We start from the raw sequence: 22752 nt of genomic DNA, 5'->3' as shown, positions 1-22752 counted from the left end.
ACGCCTGAGTGTGAACAAAGACTTTAACGTGCATCTGTTGTCAGATGAGACGGAAAAGCAGCACAGAGAAAAAGAGGAAAGATGAGTTGAGAAAATGTGGGATTTGGTGAAACGGCTCTGGGGGACGAGCGCCGGGCTAAACAAATATTTACAGTGTGTCTTCCTCTCTGTTTATGGCTGATTTTATGACAGCGCTCTCCTCTCCTCCTCCTCTTCTGCATCACTCCCATTTTTGTCTCTTGCTTCTCCTCCAGGCCAAGTTATTACCCCGACTCCCCCCCCCCCCCCCCCCTTTGCCCCGCTCTGCTGTTGCATAACAGTTTTCTTATCTTCCCCTCAATGTGTGCTTTGTCTGTTTACATGTGCGGGTATACATGTGTGCATTTGTGTGACTGCATCTGTCATGCAAATCATCTCCAAAGATCAGCCAAGATAAGTGTGAGAGTGGGGGTGTGTGCGCTGTCCCTTCCAGATATCACCTCTCCGTTTTCCATTGTCTCATACAAACACACACACACACACACACACACACACACACACACACTTCATTAGTCAGTGGTTGTGTTTTATATCCAGAGGAGCAGGACAGTCTGATAAGAACACACATAAAAATGGATTTAATTGGAGGAGAAATCCTAGAAAGCTTATAAACTTCAGCATGAGTAATTTATCAAAAGCGTTTGTTTTCTTTTTTCCTCTCATCTATCTTATAACACACTTGTTTGTCTCGTCAGCATTTCTGCCTGCTGCTGCAGAACCTGTGAAGCTCACCAAAGTGTTACACGGTGAATAAAAAGCAGAAATAAAAAAACACTGCCAGTATTAAAAAAAACCAAAAAACATTTGCTTATTATCACTCGAAATCAAGCTGAGGCTGATGGCAATATCTAAACTTTGTTTTATTTTGTCAAACTTTGAAATGCTGATTGTAATACGGAACATTTTGGAATTGATTACATAAAAGGCTCGAGCACATTTCATAATCCATTAAAAGAGGTTTCAAAAAAGACATCTGGCTCAAAGTTCTTATGAAATGGTGAGCTCAGAGTGCTGTTTGATTCAGCATGGTTGTGTTTCCTTTTAAAGACAGAAAGCTGACACAGAAACTTTTACTCGGAGTTGATTAGCGTTTACAGCAGCTTACAGCATTAGATTAATAATAGATTGATAATGAAGCTCCAATATTGTCTGCTAGCTTGTCCTTCCTCTGCAAGAATACTTACATCATGAGCTTTGGTTATTTTTGTGTCTGATACTGGTATACGTTTGAAAATCAGTGCAAGACATATTTGTTAAAAAAAAAACAAAAAAAAAAAAAAACCTTACCATCTATTTAGATTTTTTTAAAGATCTTTTTGGGGGCTTTTATGCCTAATTTACAGAAACAGGACAGTGGATAGAGTCGCAAATCAGGGAGAGAGAGAGAGAGAGTGGGGCATGACACGCAGTAAAGGCGCCAGGCCGGATCTGAAACCAGGCCCGCACCGCCCTGAAGACTGCAGCCTCTGCAAAATGGGGGCACGCGAACAGCCACCTAGTCACAGGTGCCCCAATTAACAAGGGAGCTTTTAGACCGTGAAATCAACCTGGGCCAGCTGTGGTTCAGTGGTCGAGTCAGTCGTCTCTCAATTAAAGGTCGGAGGTTCAGCCCTCATCTTGAAGTCTCCGTGGGTAAAACGCTGAACTGCAAAATGCTCCCGCGTGGCAGAGCCCGACTGCATGTGAATGAAGAGGAATGGGATAGTATAATACTGATGGGCACACTGTATAAACATCCTCTGCCTCCAGTGTGTTAATGTGTGTGTTAATGAGTGATTCATGTAGTGTTAAACAGCTTTTGTGTGGGTGGAAAAAGCGCTTTATAAATAGTCTATTTACCTTTTGGCGGCTGTGGATCAGTGGCAGAGTTGTTAGTCTCTCCACCGGTAGGCTGGCTGTTTGATCCCCATGCAGCTCCTGCAGTCACATGTTGGGAGTGTCCTTGGGCAAGACACGTAACCCCAAGTTGCTCCCGCTGCTTTGTCTGCAGCGTGTGAATGTGTATGAATGGATTAGTTAGTACTGAAAAGCAGCCTCTGCCATCAGTGAGTGAATGGGTGTGAGTGTGTAGGTGTGTGTAAACACCAAAGTCATATTTTGACATATGCAGCAAAGATGATGTAATGTTGACTTTCTGTCCATCAAGGGACTGACTGACATGTGTTTGTCTTTCAGGAGGTGGAGACTCTGGACATTGCGACTATCAGGGACACCAGAACAGGAAAATACGCCAAACAACCAAAGGTCAGTAATGTGTGTGTGTGTGTGTGTGTGTGTGTGTGTGTGTGTGAGTGTGGGAGAAAGAAGCTGTCACCTCCTGCTGTTGATAACTATGTCCTCAGAACAGAAATGTGATGCTCAAGTGGGACTGTCACCAAAAGATGTGCGTGTGTGCGTGCGTGTGTGTGTGTGTGTGTTTCCTCTCTCAGCTGATGGTACAAAGGTGACAGAGTGCTAATGAGCAGGCTGACAGATGGACCATCAGACAGGAAGTGATATAAGCAGCGACTGTTGGCGAGGAAGTCATTGTGTAAGAGCGGAGATGTGGCAGACGGAGAGTCTAATATAAAGCAGGGCATTGGTTGTTTAACTTCAAACATATGGATGTGTTGACAAAGCGCAGGCCGGCCCGATCGAATTAATCAAAAAGATAACACCGGCCCCGAGTCTCTGCTCCATAAATATATCACTTACTTTAATTTAATTTCATTATTCAATACTCAAATCTGCTCCTGCTTTCAATCAGAACGGCAGAGTTGGGGCCTTTTTTGCAAGAAAACCTGAGCCAACAAGTAACAACAACCGCATGTTGTACAAAAAAATATTTTTTTTATTGCTGTTTTGGACAACTAAACGTACCTACCTAAAATAAAAACACATCAGAGTGCTTAAAGGGCCAGTCAACCAAAACTGCGGATACATCTTTTGTATTCTTTTCTGTCACTTATGGCAGATATTTTTTAATTATCCAACACAATTAGAACGAAAGTCATCAGGATATTTACAAAAAGAGCAGGTCTACATCGAACCCTTTTGTTGAGTTTTCTAAGAGAGACCCTCAGTGAATCCACCATGAGCAAACACTTAGCAATAATCGGCAAAAAAACAAAAAAAAACACAGCTGTCTGTGTTGCTCGGAGAATTGCAAAATGAATTATCAAGCTGCTATAATCAATAATTTTTCTGTGACAACAAAGGTATTTAATGACCGTATGCGATTTGAAAAAATCGACCCGCAGCTTTTGAGAGTCCAATCACTTTGAGTGTTTTCTTACCTTGGACAACCTGCAGCCTCTCTCTTGTCATTTATAACCCGAAAAAGGAGGACGCTTTTTAAACCTTAGTCATACTCTGATAAACACACACTGCGCACTTTGTGACCAGCACAACAAACAGCACACAGACCAAGTCAGAGGATGGCAGGTTGACAAAATCCAGCATTTAATGGCCAAAGTGTGAGATGTTTCCATCGGGAGCCGGTGGAACTCTTACTGTAAACGGCAATATGGGCATGTTGGCCAACTTTCCAAGATGATAATCAATTGATCTTAGACTTTCTTTATTCATTAATTTTTGCTTTTCATCACTTGTCTTTCTCTCCTGGCTCTCTCTTGCAAATGCCATTCTGTTATTCTCCACTCTCCCTGTTGAAGTGTTTACGATGACATAAAACAGAGATATAATCACCACTACCAAACACTTTTTCTCTTTTTTTTAATCTCGATGTTTTTCAATAATCACAAACCTCTCTCCATCCCAGACTTGCTTCACATCACGCATGCATTCCTGTGACCTTCATTGTTTGTGTCGCTGTACTTTTTCTCTCGTCACGTCACCTCATCAATAAAACAAAAGTTGCCGTTCTTTCCTCTGGTTCTGTTGATGCCGCCTTTTAAAAGCTCAACAGCTCCGATATCCCGAAGCGGTGTCACGTCACCGCTACTTTGGAAAAATCCAGGGAACACAGCTTTATGAGGACCACTTATTTGCTGGAGAGTAGTTCCAAACACAGAGGAGGCCTGTCAACTCAGCTGGCGAGAAGAGCTGCATAATAAAATGTTTGAAATGTGGCTGCTGCTCTGATCCGAATTAAGCTTCTCTCCTTAATGATAATGTGCATTTTGTGCGCTGCTTTGCCCGTACTTTTTCTTGATAAACAATCCCGAGTTAATTTATTTAATTGAAATGAAAGGGATCGGACGATAGAGAGCAAGTAATGGAGGGAATGCATAATTGATAGAGAGACGCCGAGAGAAAGAGGGTTCTAAAAGGGAGGAAAGGAGTCGTTTGGTTAATTAGATCAGAGTGCTACACCACATGCATCACATTTACCGTCCTCTAGGGAGAGACACGGGGATGGATGAGGAGCGGGAAGGATGGCGAGTTCATCTGCACATGAGCAGCGTTGTGGCTAAAAACGTTATGATTTCACATTACATGTAATAAGAAGAATAAATCTGTGTGTCTCTGTGTCAGGACGCAAAGCTCCGGGAGGTGCTCGGCTTCGGCAAGGCCGACAACGTGGAAGGGAAGCTGGTTACCGTGGTGCATGGCAATGACCTGGTCAACACTTCCTTCCTTAACTTCCAGGCCATGCAGGAAGATACAGCCAAGGTAACCACAGAAACCACAGCCATCATCCTGTACCAAAACGTATCCTTGCATATATAACAATTACTCCCTCTATCCCCCCCCCCCCCCCTTCCTTTAATCCTCAGTCCTCCCCTCTCTTCTTGTCCCTCCCTCCCTCCTTCCTAAGGCCGTATGCCGACTAATCACTTTACGATGTTGACATAGACGGAGGCGTGTGCGTGTTCAGGACTTGTAAAGAAGGATGATTTCCTGTGTGTGTGTGTGTGTGTTGGATATTGTATATGTGTGTTTAACATTATACAAAGAGTTAAACAACCCTGTTTTATCATCTCCTTCTTGTGTGTTTGTTTGTTTGTGTGTGTGTGTGTTTGCGTTACCAGATTTGGACGGATGAGCTGTTCACTTTGGCCACTAACATTCTCTCCCAGAATGCATCGCGGAACACCTTCCTCCTCAAAGCGTAAGGAGTTCATCGTGACTTGTCTAGACGTGGGACAAATGTAGATTTAAGAGCGTGTTTGTAAAGTCTCTCTCTCTCTCTCTCTCTCTCTCTCTGTCTCTGCTTTCAGGCACACCAAGTTGAAGCTGCAGGTGAATCAGGACGGGAAGATTCCTGTGAAGAAGTGAGACAACGGCATCATCCAGCAGCCGCTTTCTAAACTCTACACAGAATTAAACAAGCTAGTGCCTTCTTCCACTTCTTCTTTCCTTTCCTATCTGTGTCCCTCTTTCACTTTCGCTATCAGCTCCACTTCAGTTTATCTCTGCTCGCTGTTGACATTTGACCCATCTCTTGGTCGTAACTGTCACTTAGATTAATCTAATCCTCTCAGACTCCGCTGATAGAACGATATAAACATTTTTTTTTTTTTGTTTCCCAGCGAACATTCCTCCTCGGACATGATGATCAAAATGACTGATGAAGAAAAGTGACGGTTATTTTTCCTCTGTCTCTCTTGTCTTCCAGTATTCTCAAGATGTTTTCAGATAAAAAGCGAGTGGAGACGGCTCTGGAGCAGTGCGGCCTCGTAAATAACCGGGTAAATCATCCACAGCGATCACTGACCACAGGGCTGCTCCACGTGTGTGCGCTCTCTTGTGGTCCTTCATGCATGATAAAAGTCACAGCTCAGTCCAATCGGCCTGGGTCGTTGCAGAACATTCTTCACATGCCGTTGCAATTTGAGGAAGCCAAAATAGGAAAAAAAAGCTTTAGCACTGAAGTGTAACGTACGGATATGAGTATTTTAATGTCTTTCAACACAAATCCAACATGTTTAAGTTTTGGTCACTGTTCCAGTACGGTATGATGTTCCTTTAACACTCTTAGTGCTAAGCTAAGCTTCCTGGCTGATGGGAGAGCATTGATATTTACCTTACAGACACAGGAATGGTATTCATTCTCTCATTTAACTCTGAGCCAGGGGGGGTAAAGTGGAATCCCCCCCTACCCAAGAACATGAATAGAGATAGTATGAAACATGTAGATAAGGGAAAATCTGACTCATGGTTTAAGATTACGAGATGCACACATGGAAGACAAGTTGGAGAAATGGACATTTTTTTCAGTGCAGCGATAATAACTGATCTTGCTGTAATTGCCGAGGACAGACTTGTACAAGTATAGCTCCCAAACAATAAAGGGCCCATCAGTATTAACTGATCTCACTCACGCATGGCTGGGTTCAGTGTCCTGCTCTAGGACACTTCCTTAACTCCTTAACTCACTCCTGTGGCTGCGGTTGCTGAGGATCATAACCCCAACCATAGCGTGCAGAGACGACCGACTCTACCACTATTTTTTATTTTTTTTTAGTGACTGAGTCGACCACAGAGGTGTAGACACAAAAAATCAGACTGAATTCTTAATTGTTTTTTTTTTTATCCTCAGAATCCATTTAAAACACGAGTAATGCTTTTTTTTTTTTTTTGTCTGTGCAGTATAACGTACCAGAGGATAGTGGTTAGGGTGGGAAAACAGGGTTTCCTGTGTGTCAACCGTTGGGTCAATCTCTCTCTCTCTCTCAAAAACAAAACAAAAAACAGAATCAGTTTGCTGCAGTCACAAGACATTTCTTTTTTTTATACAAGAGACCAGATTTTGCAAACTGCACTGTCAGCATTTCTCCTCGTATAGCCATGCTCTGGTGCCTCCTACTGGTTAAACAGAGAAACACATTTAAGCAGATTTTAGGACATGAATTGGCAGCCTGCAGCGATTAGTTATTCACAGTTGAATTAATTTCCGTCCAGTGGTAGTTAGCTGGATGTTAACGTGTATCCTAAGGCAGCTTAAATGTCTCTGAATGATCAGGCCTTCAATTATTTTCATTTCACATCTTTCAACACGATTCTCTCTGTTCTCTCTCAGGCAGAGGGACTCAAGCCAGATGATTTCACGTGGGAGGCCTTCCAGAAGTTTCTTGCCAGCCTCTGTCTCCGGCCTGAGATACAAAGCATCTTTGTGGAAAGGTATGTGACGCACTTTGACAAACATTTGCTGCTTTACATCAGCTTTATTGAGCCCAAATAAAATCCAAAGCCCAACCCTAAGTCCTGTCATGAAGACGCTCTCCTTATATTTAGGATCACTTGTAATGCTAACCATCTTCACCTCAGTGGAAATAGGCAATACTTTTTCCAGTGAACGTTTTTTTTGTTTGTTTGTTGCCGCAGTGGCTCGAAGGGGAAGCCTTTCATCTCTCTGGACCAGCTGATGGACTTCATCAACCGCAGGCAGCGAGACTCCCGACTGAACGAGGTGCTGTACCCCCCGCTGAAGATAGACCAGGTCCGACAGACCATGGAGAAATATGAGACCAACGCCAGCCAGCTGGAGAGAGGTCAGCCACTTCTAATTATCATTTACTTTAAATCTCTGGTGTTTAGATCTGTCCAGAGGAGCGTCTCAGAAAACTCAAAATCTGCACCGGATCTTTGGCAAAACGTGCTTCCCAAGGATTCAAAGAAGAGACCAGAATACAGGGACCCTTTAAGACCCTGCTTAAGTAAATGACCTTACATAATAATAATAATAATAACTTTAAATGTTAAGCGTTCTGTCTGGTAGCTCTTCATTGAGCAGCAAGTCATCAGGATCATGTCAAATCTGGTGTCTGCTGCCAAATATGACGCTTTGTCTTACTCCCTTAGTATGCTGAATAAAGTTTTGTGACGCCCACTATTACCTGGCCTCAAGGCAATGTCTGAGAGAGCGAAGGCAGTTAAGATAATTGCGTTTTTAAAGGACAAAGAGACAAAACACACAAAGCAGGTGTTTTTTTGCGAAGATGACAAGAGTTCAGTGCACACATGCAGCTGATTCTTCTTGAAGATCTTATCTGTTTGTCCCCAAGCAAAACGTTCCTGAGCTGCAGCTGGACTCAGGGTAATTACAGACTCATAGATGTTTGTTTCCTTTGACTTTTTATTGCCGCTAAGTGGTTTTCCCTCTTCCTCTACAACCCTTGACCACGCTGATCCTGTGTCATTTAACCTTCCACAAAACATCCTAAAATGTGGGAGTCATTTATGGTAATCCTCCAGAGTTCCTTATTCTGGTCGCTTGTGGATAAACTGTGCAAAAACCGGGAAGCGTAAACAGAGCCTGGGCTACCTTAAGTGGCTCTGCTAGGACGCTGTTAAGCCAAAGTCTGTAAAACGATCCTCTGTGCAGCCCATGATGTTCACGGCTAACCTGGAGCTCCCTCTAAGCCGCTTGTTTGTCCTGAAACTGGAGCCTTTTGCTCTTTTTGGCCAGTTCACTAAAGGGAACACATGATGTCATCGTATTAGCATCTTCCAGCTTTTGAACGTAACAACTTAATCTACAGTAGTTATTCCTGATTGCAGGTTGATTTCTGTCTCTTCACTTAAACTTGTAAAGTTTGATACTGAGTAAACTCTCTCTCTCTTTTTTTTTTTTTTTTTTTTTTGCAGACCAGATCAGTTTGCAGGCTTTCACTCTCTATCTGGGAGGAGAAGAAAACAGCATCGTCCCCCCAGAGCGGCTGGATGTCATCGACGACATGAACCAGCCGCTGTCGCACTACTTCATCAACTCCTCGCACAACACGTACCTCACAGGTGTGAAAGCGCACTCGCAGAGCTCACAAACCTTTTAGATCTGACAGTGGCTACGCGCACGAGTCACATGAATGTCATTGAACGTCCGGATTTATTCTCAAAGTTTTGGAGCTACAACTTTCCCTCCCTCCTTCTGTCTTGTCCTCCTGCAGTGGGTCAGCTGACCGGCCTGTCGTCGGTGGAGATGTACAGGCAGGTGCTGCTGACCGGCTGTCGCTGTGTAGAGCTGGACTGCTGGAAGGGCCGGCCCCAAGACGAGGAGCCCTACATCACCCACGGGTTTACCATGACCACTGAGATCCCTTTTAAGGTGCTGCTTCTTGGCATTCATTCGATATATATATATTTTTTTGAGCATCCAGGACCGCTCCCTTGAAATTGTCTGTCCCAAATATTGATTCACGCTTTTGGTCGAGTGATTCCTGTTGTGTGAACATTTACTGTCCAGCATTTTCGCAAGTCTATCGGATGTTCATGATAGATTTCACCCTTACATAACCACAGTTTTCCCACTCTAAATGTAGCCAGCACCACATGGAAATGATTCAGTAAATCACGTATTCATGTAAGTTTTTACTCTCTTCACAACAAGGATTGGACGGTTAACAGGTTCACATCATAAATAATGGTTGATTGACTTTTATGTGTATGTAATAAAGCTCTCACGGGCTACAGCTATTTACGTCCACCAGCTGTTAAAAGATATAAAGAACCGTTAACGCGTTTGTTTTTTTAAGTCTTCACCTCAGCGTGTTTGTGAAGTTTGATCGGCGGATTAAAAATGCTGAATATGAAAGCAGATCAAACACACCTCTTAGAAAAAAAGCCTCTCTTTTTTAAGCTGTGTAAATATGGCTAAGCTGTGCTGTTGATTTCAAAAGCGATTAGCTTTTATATTTTGATTTTAGGAGTCATTAAGATGTAACAAACTGACTCTTTTGATTTAACATGTGCGTAAAGATTTGAGTTGTTGTCACGTCTTCATTCTCTCCTGGTGTGTAGGAGGTGATCGAGGCGATAGCAGAGAGCGCTTTCAAGACCTCGCCGTACCCCGTCATCCTGTCCTTTGAGAATCACGTCGACTCGTAAGTCATTCGGGAAGTCAGCACGGGGATTCAGATCATCATAGTTTGTTTGACCACAGGCCCGACATGTTTTTCTCGTCCAATTAATGAAAACAAATCTTATCACAACTAATTCCCGTGTCTCATCTCTTGCCAGAGCGAAGCAGCAAGCCAAAATGGCCGAGTACTGCAGGACCATCTTTGGAGACGCTCTGCTCATTGAGCCTCTGGAGAAATACCCGGTAAGACGGATCACCCGGTCAGGTCGTAGAGATACTCTGTCTTTGTCCAAAAGTAAATGCTTTTCAGTTAAAGATGTCACTGCTCTTTCTCCAGGTTAATAAACAACACGAGGTTATCCTTTGACTCCACGCTCATGTTGTCATTAAACTTGTAAACCATCGCTTCAACATGATGAATTAGTACGTCTCTTTATTCTGTTTACCTAAGAACTCCCCTGGAATCAAAATTAGTTCAACCGATGAATAGTTTTTCATTCAGTGCACATGTAAGAAACGCATGCTTTACTTTTAAGAAATAAGAGGTGATTATTCTGAGAAACCTGTTTCATAAGAAGCACATGTTGGCAAGGCATAAATCTGCAAGCGTTCCTTCATTAGGTTCCGTTTTTGCCACGGAGGGCCAGCTTGACCTGCACGCGTTATTTATTATGTTTGAATGTCCTGTTTTTTTTGCTTACCCACCTGGTTTTCTAGATCTGTCTGTCGCACAGTCTTGCGACCAGTTTTGAGCTGAAATGAAATGACACACTCTGCTTTTGTGCGCCCTCAGCTGGAACCCGGTCAGCCTCTCCCCTCGCCGCAGGAGATGCTCGGAAAGATTCTCATTAAAAACAAGAAGAAGCACCACCACCACCGCCGACCCTCGAGCGGTGGCAGCATACGACGCAGAGAGCTGGAGGAGCAATCGCCGCCCAACAACGGTGAGCGCAGACTTACCACCCGAGTCCTCTTGCATGCAGGCCAAACAATTCACAGATGCAGCAGCAGATTCTGACTTCTTAATTACTCAAATCTAGTTGTAATGATGAAATGAAATGAGCTTTCCTCGCCCTGGAGGATGAAAACTTGTACTGTCTTTTTGAATGAAGTGTGACGGTTAAGTCAAGTCGGGCACACAGAAACTTTGAAGGATAAAAAAAAAGAAGTGACATCTTGCTTCATACATTTCTGCCAAAAAAAAAAACAGATTCCAAGGTAGCAACCCTAAATCTAATGATTGCTTTTGTCTTTGTAGATTGTCCTTTAAATGACAGCGAGGCGGGTCAGCTCTTGTCCAACGGGGAGGAGAAGCTGGCAGAGAGGCTGGTCAAAGAATCGGAGCCTCGCAAGTCCATAGGTGGGTCAAAAAAAAAAAAAAAGAATGACAATCATGATGACAGAGAGAGAGAGAGAGAGAGTGCCAGCAGAGTGAAGTTATTGAAGTTTAATATTTGCGTCAATGCAGGAGGAGAAGGAGAAAGCGAGGAGGATGAGGAGGACGAACCAGTGACCGAACTGAAAAAGCCGAACTCTGATGAGGTAAGAGTCAACCAGTGAGTAGGACAGACGGTGTGTGTGTGACTGTCTCGATGGGCCGATTGACGGATTATCTGCCTCCTTCAGGGTACAGCCAGCAGCGAAGTGAACGCCACAGAGGAGATGTCCGGCCTCGTCAACTACATCGAACCTGTCAAGTTCAAGAGCTTTGAGGTGGCAAACAGTAAGTGTGTGTGTGTGTGTGTGTGGAAGGGACAGAATCCAATCTATTTAGACGATACACAGTGAAGTGAGTTTGTGTGAAAGCATTATTGTTTTAAAAACGTCATCAAGCAGAAAGGCTAATCCTCTTGTCTGTCACTCTGTCCGCCAGAGAGGAGGAAGTTCTATGAAATGTCCTCATTCGTGGAAACCAAAGGCATGGACACCCTGAAGAGCTGCCCCATCGAGTGTGTGGAGTATCCTGCAGAGTTTGCCGTCCCTTTGAAAAAACTTGTGCTTCTTTTACAAGTTTGTTTTTATTAGCATTGTTGGCGTTGCGTTCAAATGCCTTTTTTTTTTTTTTTGTGCACTGACTCACCAGGGAGACTGAAAGTAGTGAGTACAGAGAAACGCTTTGAAGGCTTAAACAAAAAACTGACTTTTGATCTTTTAACACAATTAAAGTAAGGGTTGGTAATTTCCTCCAGATATCCTTTTTAAGATTTGGGTACTTTTTTACTAAAGAGATACTTTTATTATGATACAATTTAGTGCTGAATGAGACATGAGACGACCCTCGTGCAAGTGAGGCGGCGTTGGCTTTTGAAGGAGCACAGAGGGGAGGGGGTTAAGTGTAGACGGAGCACTGAGGGAATACTACTTTCAGAATCATTCTAGTTTTTAGAAAATGACCAACCCTGCCTTTTTTAAAAAGCATCTCATTACAAATGAAACACACATTCTCCACGTTCACAGTGTGTGGTCCTTAAACAGCACTCCTCCAGGTACAATAAGAATCAGCTGAGCAGAATCTACCCCAAAGGAACCAGGGTGGACAGCTCCAACTACATGCCTCAGCTCTTCTGGAATGTGGGCTGCCAGATGGTGGCGCTGAACTTCCAGACCCTGGGTAAGATCCGTCGTTTCAGCCTCAGGTGGCCTCTGGAGTGCATGGTATTCACATATTTCCTTCTGAGATATCAATATGTATTTCCCTCATTTGAAATTTAAAATCATAAAGAGATGCGCTTTGCCAATTGTCGCTTTTTCATCTTTAAATTGTTATTTTTTTATTAAGGTTTTGACTCAATTTGAGGAACATTTTTAAGTCTCTGACAATGGAAAGTCTTCTCAGTGTTGTATGCTAATGCAAGACTCATGGAGATTAAATTAAAGCATCTCCATCTTTGTCCCACTGAATCCCTCCACATCTTTTCCAAACGTTTCTTCTTATCGTCCAGACCTCCCGATGCAGCTGAACATGGGTGTGTTCGAGTACAACGGCCGCAGCGGCTACCTGCTGAAGCCCGAGTTCATGCGCAGGACGGACAAACACTTTGACCCCTTCACGGAGAACATAGTCGACGGGATAGTCGCCAACACCGTGAAGATAAAGGTAAGAGCGACACGTGTCATCACTCGGGACGTCGAAAAAAGGTTTCTGTCGAAAAAAAGAGATATGATAGCAAACGTGTCATTCAAACATCCACCAGGTGATCTCGGGACAGTTCCTGACGGATAAAAAAGTGGGCGTGTACGTGGAAGTGGACATATTTGGACTTCCTGCTGATACAAAGAGGAAGTACAGAACTAAAACATCCAATGGGAACTCGCTGGATCCTGTTTGGGACGATGAAATGTTTGTGTTTAATAAGGTAACTCATGCACACAGGGATTAAATCTTTCTAACACACTTCCATGTTTGTCCTTTTTTTTTTAACTAATATATTCATTCATAACCTCCCCAATCGCACCAACACCTCTCAACACTTTCCCTCCCTCCCTCCCTCGCCCTCTCTCTCTCCCTCCCTCTCTCTCTCTCTCTCTCTAGGTGGTCCTCCCGACACTGGCCTCTCTGAGGATAGCAGTGTTTGAAGAAAATGGCAAGTTTATTGGACACCGGATTCTCCCTGTGTCAGCCATTAGACCTGGTCAGTACAAACACACACACACACACACAAACACACTTAAACAAACATAAACACGCTCGTAAAGTGAGGCATTGAGAGCTCAGGCTTTAGACAGTTCTCTCCACTGATGTACTTCTTATCTGCAATCAGTTTGAAAATTGTTTTAATGACATGCTGCTGCAACTTTACCCTTCCATTATCAAATCAACAGAAGTCACTTTTTTTATTTGTGTTTTTGTTTCTTCTGATTGCCTTCTAGGCTACCACTACATCAACCTGAAGAATGAGCTCAACCAGCCCCTTCTCTTGCCCACGCTGCTGGTTTACACCGAGGCTCAGGACTACATCCCCAATGAACACCAAGGTTAAGAGCGCCACATTTACGACAACTTCAGTGTGATTTTACTTGAACTTACAGCGAAAGACATTAATCGGCTCTGCAGCTGTTCCAGGATGTACAGACTTGTTGAATTGGTGTGGCTGTTTCTGTGTGTGTCTTCTCAGAGTACGCTGAGGCTCTGACCAACCCCATCAAGCACATCAGTCAGCTGCACAAGAGAGAGACACAGCTGGCTGTGCTCATAGAGGATAACAGTGAGGTAAGAGACAAACTCACAGCTGCTTCACTGCATGCTCAGAATCTGTGTGTCGGTTACTCGTCCCCCTTTTATGGAAAAAAAATACTTTGCTGAGTGGAAACCAACAAACTGTGCGATGGACCAGGAGACGTTTTAACTCTGAATCGTCTGTTGCTTCTGTTCAGCACTTCCCCAACCAGCCCAACGAGGGAGACACCAGGAGAGACAGTGAAGTTATTCCAGGATGTCAGCTACCCCCCCACTTCCACACTCAGCACATGGGCTCATTGGATGAAAGCCCTGCTGACATAATTAAGTTACCTGCACCAGGTAACCACATCCTCAAACTACAGATACACAACCTCAAATATTGTTTGCAGATGTGTCCAATGAAAACAGACTGGGATCATGTGACATTTTTTACCCGCAATTGGCGGGTTGGCGGGTGTTAATTTAAAGCCCTGATCATGTCACTCAAAAACATTTGATATCACTTTTGAAGATGAATACTGGAGTGATGCTACATGTAATGCTAGCAGTAATTCATTCTGTTATCCCACTCATCACTTGTTTTGGTCTCCTGCGACCGCATTAGGGCTGCAGGTTGCCAGTTTGGTTCTATAGCACTCGTATAGTTCTAATTTGCATTAGTCTTTGTAAAGTAATGATGTGTAAGCCTGCTGCGAGTAAACGTATTTAAGCTCACATACAGTAAGATAACATAACGCCTCCATTCATTGTAATCTGTAATAAGAAAATGTTTCTTGTCACCAGGAAATGTAAAAACTTCGATGTTATTCAAACTCTAAAGCCATGCAAACGATTTTGTTCATTACATGGATGCCCCTGGTTTTCTGGTGTTTGTGTCTGGCTCATTTTCCCATCATCCATTTCATTCATACTGTTTATGTCCTTTCCCTTGTGTGCGTGTGTGTCTGTGTGTGTGTGTGTGTGTGTGTGTGTGTGTGTAGTTCAATGTCCAAAGGAAGACCTCATAGCCAGTGTTCTGGCAGGTAAGGCCATTTCAGAGCGTCCATGTCTGACATTACTGAACTCAGATTTCTTTGTCACATTGAGCTGCATGTAGCTTCATTCATGTAGACGGCAGCCGGATTAACCCCTAGTTAATAACAAAAGAGATTTGCCATAATTCTCCGTTTGTCTCCTAGGCGTCCAGGCTCAGTCGATAGAGGAGCTGAAGCAGCAGAAGAGCTATCTGAAGCTGCTGAAGAAACAGAGCAAAGAAGTCAAAGAGCTGCGCAAGAAACACCTCAAGAAGGTACGCGCGAACAGCAGATGTGTGACAGTATGGAAACACTCGTATTTACATTCATATGTACTCCACGGGTCTGAGGTTTTCTAACTCTTCAAACAAAATTCATGTGTGTGTCTCTGTAAGGTGTGGAATCTGAGTAAGGAGCAGAAGAGTCGGAGTAGCCAGGTTCAGTCTGACACCCTGAGGAAACGAAGTCAGATGGAGAAAAACCTCAAACGTAGCATCAGGAAAAAGTAAGAACAGATGGATTCATGGTCTGTAGCAATGAACACGATCTACAAACCAGACGTGGTAACGAGGTAAACATGTGTACACAGCATGGCCAGCAGGGGGGAGACGAAATAGCATACAACGTAACAGGGAGGAAGAGGACTTCAAACCTTGTTGGTCCCTGTCCCTATTGGCCTTTTAAAGAACTTAATGTGATGTCATGTATTATTCATTGTGTGTCTACTGCTTGATGTTCAACAAATTGTCAAATTAAGATGTCTTTGACGTTCTAAAACAGATGGTACAATAAAGAAAATCACAGTGTAGAAGAGGAATAGTGGGGTTAGTGAGGAAGAGGAGATAGGAGAGAAGGTTTCCCTTTAAAGAGATGCTTACTGTTCACTAAACCTGAACGTATTGTGTTTGTGTCCAGCGAACCTCAGGAGCCGGTGCAGCGTGAGCTGACAGCGCTGGATCAGGAGATTGAGAAGCAGAGTGTCCAGCTGAGGGAATGGCAGATGCAAGAGCTGCTGAATCTCCGACAGCAGCTTCACACACTGGAGAGGCAGAAGCAACAAACACACCTGCAGGATGTAGGAACACACACACACACACACACACAGACACACACACAAGCCTACGTATGAAAAGCCACAATACATACACACTTACTGTATTTGCTTTTTATAAGGGGACACACTTGGAGTAACATTGTGTACCTCCTGTGAATCGTTACATAACGTCATCAGTATCTGACCTCCACGACATTTTGTGGCACTTTGGAACATCTGCACAGTGATTCGCTGACAGCTCGTCGTCTGCCGCCGTGTGTTTTTTCAGGCCATCCAGAAGTTAAAGGAGACAGCGCATGAATGCCAAGCAGCTCAGCTGAAGAAGCTCAGGGAGACCTGCGAAAAGTGAGTGTGGCTGTTTCACCTTGCTCTGATTTAAAAAAAAAAAGAAAAAAAAAAAAAAAAGTTAAGACAGGACACCAGAGTCCCTGTCGAAGGGACTTCTGCTTTTTATTGTTATTTTAGAATGTTTTTAGAATGTTTTTTGTTTCTTTTTGACTTTAAAATCTGGTCTGTGAGTGTACAAACACCTTCAAAAAAAAAAGTAAAACACCAGGACAAAACTTGCTTTTGGTCTGCATGTGAATAGAATAATGGAATTATAATTGTGTGTCTGCAGGGAGAAGAAAGAGCTCCAGAAGATCCTGGACAGGAAGCGACAAAACAGCATCAGTGAAGCTAAAAGCCACGAAAAAGACAAGGCTGAGACGTAATGCATTTATCACTTCTCGGAGATTGAAATGAATTCTCGCAAATCGGACCTTCGTGCAGTCAGACCTTGCTTGAAATGACTCTTTCCTTTCCTCCCATTCTTCTCTCATGTCCTTCTATCTCTGTAGGGAGCTGAATGAGATCAACAGGAAACACATTCAAGATTCTGTCTCCTTAATCCGCAGGGTAAGCCCACACTTCAACACGCACACGCTCTCTTATCGCCAGCGCTCCTTCAGAACTGCCAGTCACGTACTTTAGGAGTACATTTTTCTGCTGTTGTCATCAACTTTACTCCTCTTCTCTAACACATTATCTTCTTTCCCTCCCCCCCCTTTTTTTTTGTCTGTTCGCCTCCTAATCCTCGTTGCCTTGCTCCCCTCCCTCATCCTTTTTTTTTCTCGTCCTGAAAAACTGAATTCTTTCTTTTCACCAACCTACCGCTTTCCATCCCATTTCCACCCCCTTCATTTATTTTCATATGATCTCTGCATTCCCTTTTCTCTTACTGTCCCCCAAATCTGTATCCCTTCATCCTTATTCCCTCTAACCTTTCCTCCTTCTCCTCTAAATCTTCCTCCCTACCTGCCCACCAGCTGGAGGAGGCTCAGACCAGGAGACAGGACAAGCTGATGCTGAGGCAGCGGGAGATCGTGCAGCACATAGATGAAGAACTTCCTCTGGTGAGAACAAGCACATCGAATAACACACACACACACACACACACATACACACACACACACACACACACACACACACACACACACACACACACACACACACACACACACACACACACACACACACACACACACACACACACACACACACATTAGAGTGATGTCACTGAAAGAAAACAAACTCTCACTTACTCACTTTCTTGACCTTTTTGTGACGGAGAAATGACAACGCAACAGCTCGAGAAACAAAGCAATGTTAAGCTAAGCAACTTCAGCTAATGCATAATGTGTTTATTGATTTTATTCCTTGAAGTCAAATGAAATAAATCCTTTGAATACATTCAATTATTTTGCAGCAATGGAAAAAAAGGAAAAACCTTAAATCCTGTCCCAATAGATCAACAAAACAAAAACACATCTTAACTCCTCCTATAGCTTACTAGATCTCATTTGAGTTTAGCGGGATTCATTCCCATTCAATTCCCACATGGTATCAGTTACACACAATTTGCTGTGCGGCTATGAATATGGATACATGTGCTGCTCTTACAGAAGTACGGAAACAGTTCAGTTTAAAAAAAAAAAAAAAGAAGTGTTTTGCTCTTTTTCCTCAGAGTGAGATGAGAAAATTGATACCCGCTTTGAATTACATAGCCAGGATGAAGTTAGCCTAGCTTAGCATTTTAGCATACTGTATAGAATAGAAGCATGGGAAAAATGGCTAGCACAGCTGTGTCTATAGTTCAGAAAATACATCTATCAACAACATTAAAGGCTTTATATGTGATTTTTCACGCTTAAATGTAATATAAATCAAGTATATCCTCTGAAAATAACTCTGTGAGTCATGACTGTCTACAATGGGTGTAACACCCGAGTCCCACTGTCTGTGATGTTTTCAGAGTTTTTAGAGTCCTATCTTCAGTTTGTTTACATCGCCAGGACGGCCGGCTGACTCCTCCCCTCGCGTATAAAAGTTGTTTAATTGAGGGACTAGAGAAAAGAAGAATAACATACTGTACTCACTGCTTAACTGTGTTTCTAGATCACGCTCATTTCAGGTAAATTTACATGCAGTGTGCAGATACGAGCATAATAAAGATCGCTAGCATTAGCATGCTAACACAACAATGCAGCGCGAGTTGTTTTGGTTTCATGCTGGTGCTCAAGGGCGACATCTGCTGGATTAAAAAAATATATAAAGCCTTTAAAAAAGCCTTGTTTTTGTTATGAGTACGTAACCAGTATTTAAGAAATCACAATTTAAGATCATTATATTTTGATCCAAAGCACATAAGTCCCCATAAAACCTGATTATTATTGCAAGTAGTGGACTTTGGAACATTTATTAAGTTATGCACACCTTAAAAACTGTTGAGTGAGTCATGCTAGCTGTTTGCCCCTACTTCAAGTCTCAATGCTAAGCTAAGCTAATCAACTCGTGGTACCAGCAAAATACTCAGAAAGGGACCAAGCACAAGATTATTTTTGTTGCTTTCTTTTCGTTTCTGTTGCTTGAACAACTTTTGAAGTTTTCATTTTTTTTTTTTTTTAAACTCCAGCTACGGTCTCAGCTGGAGAGAGAGCTGGAGGAGGAGTCAGAGAGACTACCCGAGGAGATCTGCCAGCACCTGCACTTGGAGCTCCAGAACAAAGGTCTCCGAAAGGACGCCCTGTGCTCTTCTTTGTCCAATAACAGCAGCCCCAGCTCTGGCTCGGGCCCGCCCTCCAACTGCTCCACGCCCTCGTACCCGTCAACACCTAATCGCGTCACCTGGAACAGGAGCATGGACAATAGCACAGCCTCATTGGCCGATTCCACTTCCTCGTCCACCACCCCGGTCCTGTCGGAGGCGGAGATGTCGTTCAGTTAAAATCATTGCTTGTAAAAATCTAAATACATTCAACAGGGGTCTATAATGATTATAATGAGGGATAGTACTGATATTAATTATTAACTAATTTTATTCCTTTTTTTTATTACAGACTGTTTTGTTCTTGTCTACAGAGCTTTATTGTTTTTACGTAGCTGTTTTTGTCAGATGACACATCATGCCTTTTATTGGAAGAAATCATAACCAAACTTTTTACATTTTTTTTATTTTTTTTATTTTCTTGTGTCTTTGTTTTGCTTTTAATGTCATATCCTTGGACACTTTTTTTTCTAATTTCCACTCTTGTTGCTCCACAGCACAAGCTCCATGTACACACTGTTTTTGCTCAAACTTTCTGTTTGTAAAAACTCAAACCTTCTTTTTTTCACGCGGGGTAAGAAATGGCTGCGTCACAAGCAATTACCATAGGGGTAAGATATTTAGATATTTTTTTGGTAGCACTAATTCACCAATGAGATTGTTTCTAGGGGGCTTCATGTCCTACGAATAGATGGGAAAGAGTAAAAAAAGAAAATCCTTAAGAGTATTAGTGCTGCAAATAAATGTCAATGTCACATTTTACCACTTTATCAAGTAAAAATGATCAAAATTAGAAAAGTCGTTTCCAGAATTCTGTATCAGGTAGGAACGTGAAGGGAAAGAGGGCTGATTTATAAGAGTAGGGGTGTTTTAAGCTGCAGTTTTAGCTGTAATGGCAGCAGCTGACCAGTAAGTGGTGCTGCAGCATTACCTTTTTTTTTTTTTTTTTTTTTTTTTAAATGGATTATTTCAGCTTTTCATTCATCTAGCTTGAGTCTATCGACCTGAACACACACTCGAGCACACAACCATCTCAGAAGAAAGTGCTGGGTCATTGGTCATGATAACGTCCCTGACCTGTAACCTCCAATCAAAATCCAGCCAAGGTTGCACGAGGGGCGTTAACCAGACATCAGTCTGTCCAGAAAGGACCGTCTCTCTGTATGTATGCCTGAGGGTAAACAAGGGAGGTTTAAAGTAATATATTTTCCTCACAAAGACTTGTATGTTCTACTGAGGCGTTTATGAATGTTACATCCAAACATTGAGGTATGTGTGCATGTTACACACATTCACTCACATAGTCACAGCTTATTGGTTCCAAGGCTAAACAACTCTAAAATCCTCTTTGCATCCAATCTTACCCGACCACATACACACATTAAGAAAGAACCACAACATTGTGCCACTATTGCAGATGACTTAACTCGGGGTATGGGTGTCAGTGTGTGTGTGTGTGTGTGTGTGTGTGTGTGTGTGTGTGTGTGTGTGTGTGTGTGTGTGTGTGTGTGTGTGTGTGTGTGGCCAGAAGTTAATCTCTTGATGAGACATCTGCTTTTTGGGGAGAGTAATACTTCCTGTCCTAATGGAAAGAGCCTGCTAAGTGTGTGTGTGTGTGTGTGTGTGTGTGTTTGTGTGTGAGGGTCCATGGAGCAGTTAGTTTGCCACTTTTGCTGCCTGGGGAAGGACTTCATACATTCTTTTTAAATAGAAACACCACTGTAGGAGAAGGTCTTTACACGATGATTTAAAGCTGCACTATGACATTTTAATTTAACACTGCACTCACATTCTTAGTCCAAATCGCCAAATGAGGCCAACACATGAGGGTATTCCTTCCTCTTTTAACTCTAAACCTGTAGATTTTATTCCGTTTGACAAGTTTTTAATGTTTAAGCGTTAGCTAGTGTAATGTGGTTGACACCTTAAAATGTCACCACTTAGGTAAAAGTTAACCGTAAGTCTACAGAAGTCAGTTTTCTGATGCGTTAATTTAACGGAAGCCTCAAAATTCAGAGTTACCTCTTGATTTCATCCAGGGCTATTATGTCATGCTTTAAAAAAAAAACAGTGTTCTTGTTTCTAGAAATATTAGGACACATGGAAACAGATAGTGTCAACGTCATTTAAGTGTGAATATGCTCTTTTAAATATGCCAAACAGGTCCCTCAGTTTTTTTTTTCATACTATATTCTAGACAAAGCTTTTAATTCTGCATTAATGTGCACAATCTTAATGGTACTTTAATTTAAAATTCTGTGTTTATGTCTCTGTCAGTGCTGCCTCGCCCTATTTTTTTATCCATTACTGGAGATTTTTTTAAGGCAAAAATGTCAAGTTTTTTTTTTTTTTTTTTCCCCTTGTCTTGCAGAATGGTTAATGATGGCACTCTGTGTTTATGTGTTCTGTGTATATGTTTAGTTTAAGGTGAATTTTTACTACTGACCAAATGTGCTGAAGAGGGACGGAGGTGGGGAGAAGTGGAGGAGGGTTGATGGAAAAAATTCCTTTTTCAAAAAGGAATTCCAACAACAGATATTTTTAGGTGAGATTCAGAGATTCTTGTGTTGCCTTCTCACACCTCCCGCCTTCAAAGAGCGCTGGCTGCCTGTCTGTCTGAGAATTTCCCCATCGCGCACACAGCCTTTGTAAACTATCATCTGTTTCAATGACGTTTTAACAACTTGTCTCTCTGTGGTTGTTTTATCTATCCATTCATTCAATAATCTGAAGAGTGTGAACTATAAATTACCAGTCAAAGATCCCCACTTTGTTCACCTCTGGCTGTGCTGCACTCTTTTTCTGCATTATGTACATGTGTATGTTCTGCTTACCAAGTTCGATCACTTTACAGTGTTAGTTTAAAATGTATTGAGTGGAGATTAAGTGGCACCACTCTTCTCAAATCAAAAGGTTTATTTTAAGAGTTTTTAATACATTCCTTGCAGGCTGTCTGGGTTTCGACCCGTGGCAGTCAAAGCCGATCCAAGTCCAGTGTTCAGTAGTTAATGTGACAATAGTAAGATCTGAACATTAATCACCAGGTACTCAGATGTGTTTCCATTCTTATTTTTGAGTGGAAACATCCCATATCAATGCAGTCCCTTTTCAAGTTTGAATGCACTTTTTTCATTCTGTGTTTTTGTCGCTTGTTTTGTCTTTTGTTCCTGTGACATGAACATCAATACAACCACTTCCAAATGATTATTGCATTTTTGTGTAAAGCTCTGTCGGGTTATTTTTTTTACGAGTTATTGCAGCTGCTGAAAAAGGATGGTGGATCACAAGACAACTAAAAAAGAAAGGAGTTTTGTTTGCACACTGAGATTTCTTTGGAAGTACTCTATATATGATTTTCAACATAACAAGCTCTTTGTACTACATGAATTCATCATCCTTTCACACATTTTTGACCACTTACTATCTATCAAAACCTGACCTTAGCTACAGATAATTATCACCGAACAATGCTTCATCTCAAGAAACACAAGCTCATTTCTACACAATACTGAGATTCAGTGTTATAAATGCAATGAACATTACTTTGAAGGATTGAACTGTTGGATTTATTTACATAAAATCGTGAGGATAGCAGGTCATATGTATCTTATATAGAGTCTTTAATGTTCAGACTACTCA

The 22752-nt window shown here is 42.4% G+C and overlaps 1 protein-coding gene across 1 annotated transcript in view; it reads left to right on the top strand.

Moving 5' to 3' along the window:
* Positions 1-22317, top strand: part of plcb3 (phospholipase C, beta 3 (phosphatidylinositol-specific)) — a 47799-nt gene extending 25482 nt beyond the window's left edge. Inside the window, exons 3-34 of the mRNA XM_020643652.3 lie at positions 2215-2283; positions 4516-4653; positions 5013-5092; positions 5202-5255; positions 5600-5672; positions 7004-7104; positions 7309-7475; positions 8572-8718; positions 8871-9028; positions 9721-9803; positions 9940-10024; positions 10575-10725; positions 11040-11141; positions 11250-11323; positions 11408-11504; positions 11655-11739; positions 12268-12392; positions 12724-12878; positions 12976-13137; positions 13314-13413; positions 13652-13756; positions 13897-13991; positions 14156-14300; positions 14942-14983; positions 15140-15249; positions 15370-15479; positions 15890-16049; positions 16297-16373; positions 16648-16737; positions 16868-16925; positions 17336-17422; positions 18982-22317. Of these exons, the coding sequence (XP_020499308.2) occupies positions 2215-2283; positions 4516-4653; positions 5013-5092; positions 5202-5255; positions 5600-5672; positions 7004-7104; positions 7309-7475; positions 8572-8718; positions 8871-9028; positions 9721-9803; positions 9940-10024; positions 10575-10725; positions 11040-11141; positions 11250-11323; positions 11408-11504; positions 11655-11739; positions 12268-12392; positions 12724-12878; positions 12976-13137; positions 13314-13413; positions 13652-13756; positions 13897-13991; positions 14156-14300; positions 14942-14983; positions 15140-15249; positions 15370-15479; positions 15890-16049; positions 16297-16373; positions 16648-16737; positions 16868-16925; positions 17336-17422; positions 18982-19293 (3597 nt within the window). The 3' untranslated portion in view covers positions 19294-22317. The remainder of the gene's footprint in view (positions 1-2214; positions 2284-4515; positions 4654-5012; positions 5093-5201; positions 5256-5599; positions 5673-7003; positions 7105-7308; positions 7476-8571; positions 8719-8870; positions 9029-9720; positions 9804-9939; positions 10025-10574; positions 10726-11039; positions 11142-11249; positions 11324-11407; positions 11505-11654; positions 11740-12267; positions 12393-12723; positions 12879-12975; positions 13138-13313; positions 13414-13651; positions 13757-13896; positions 13992-14155; positions 14301-14941; positions 14984-15139; positions 15250-15369; positions 15480-15889; positions 16050-16296; positions 16374-16647; positions 16738-16867; positions 16926-17335; positions 17423-18981) is intronic.
* Positions 22318-22752: the final 435 nt, after the last annotated feature.

This window comes from Labrus bergylta, chromosome 22, assembly GCF_963930695.1.
Source record: "Labrus bergylta chromosome 22, fLabBer1.1, whole genome shotgun sequence".
Classification (NCBI taxonomy): domain Eukaryota; kingdom Metazoa; phylum Chordata; class Actinopteri; order Labriformes; family Labridae; genus Labrus; species Labrus bergylta.
This window is presented reverse-complemented; position numbering and strand designations above follow the sequence as displayed.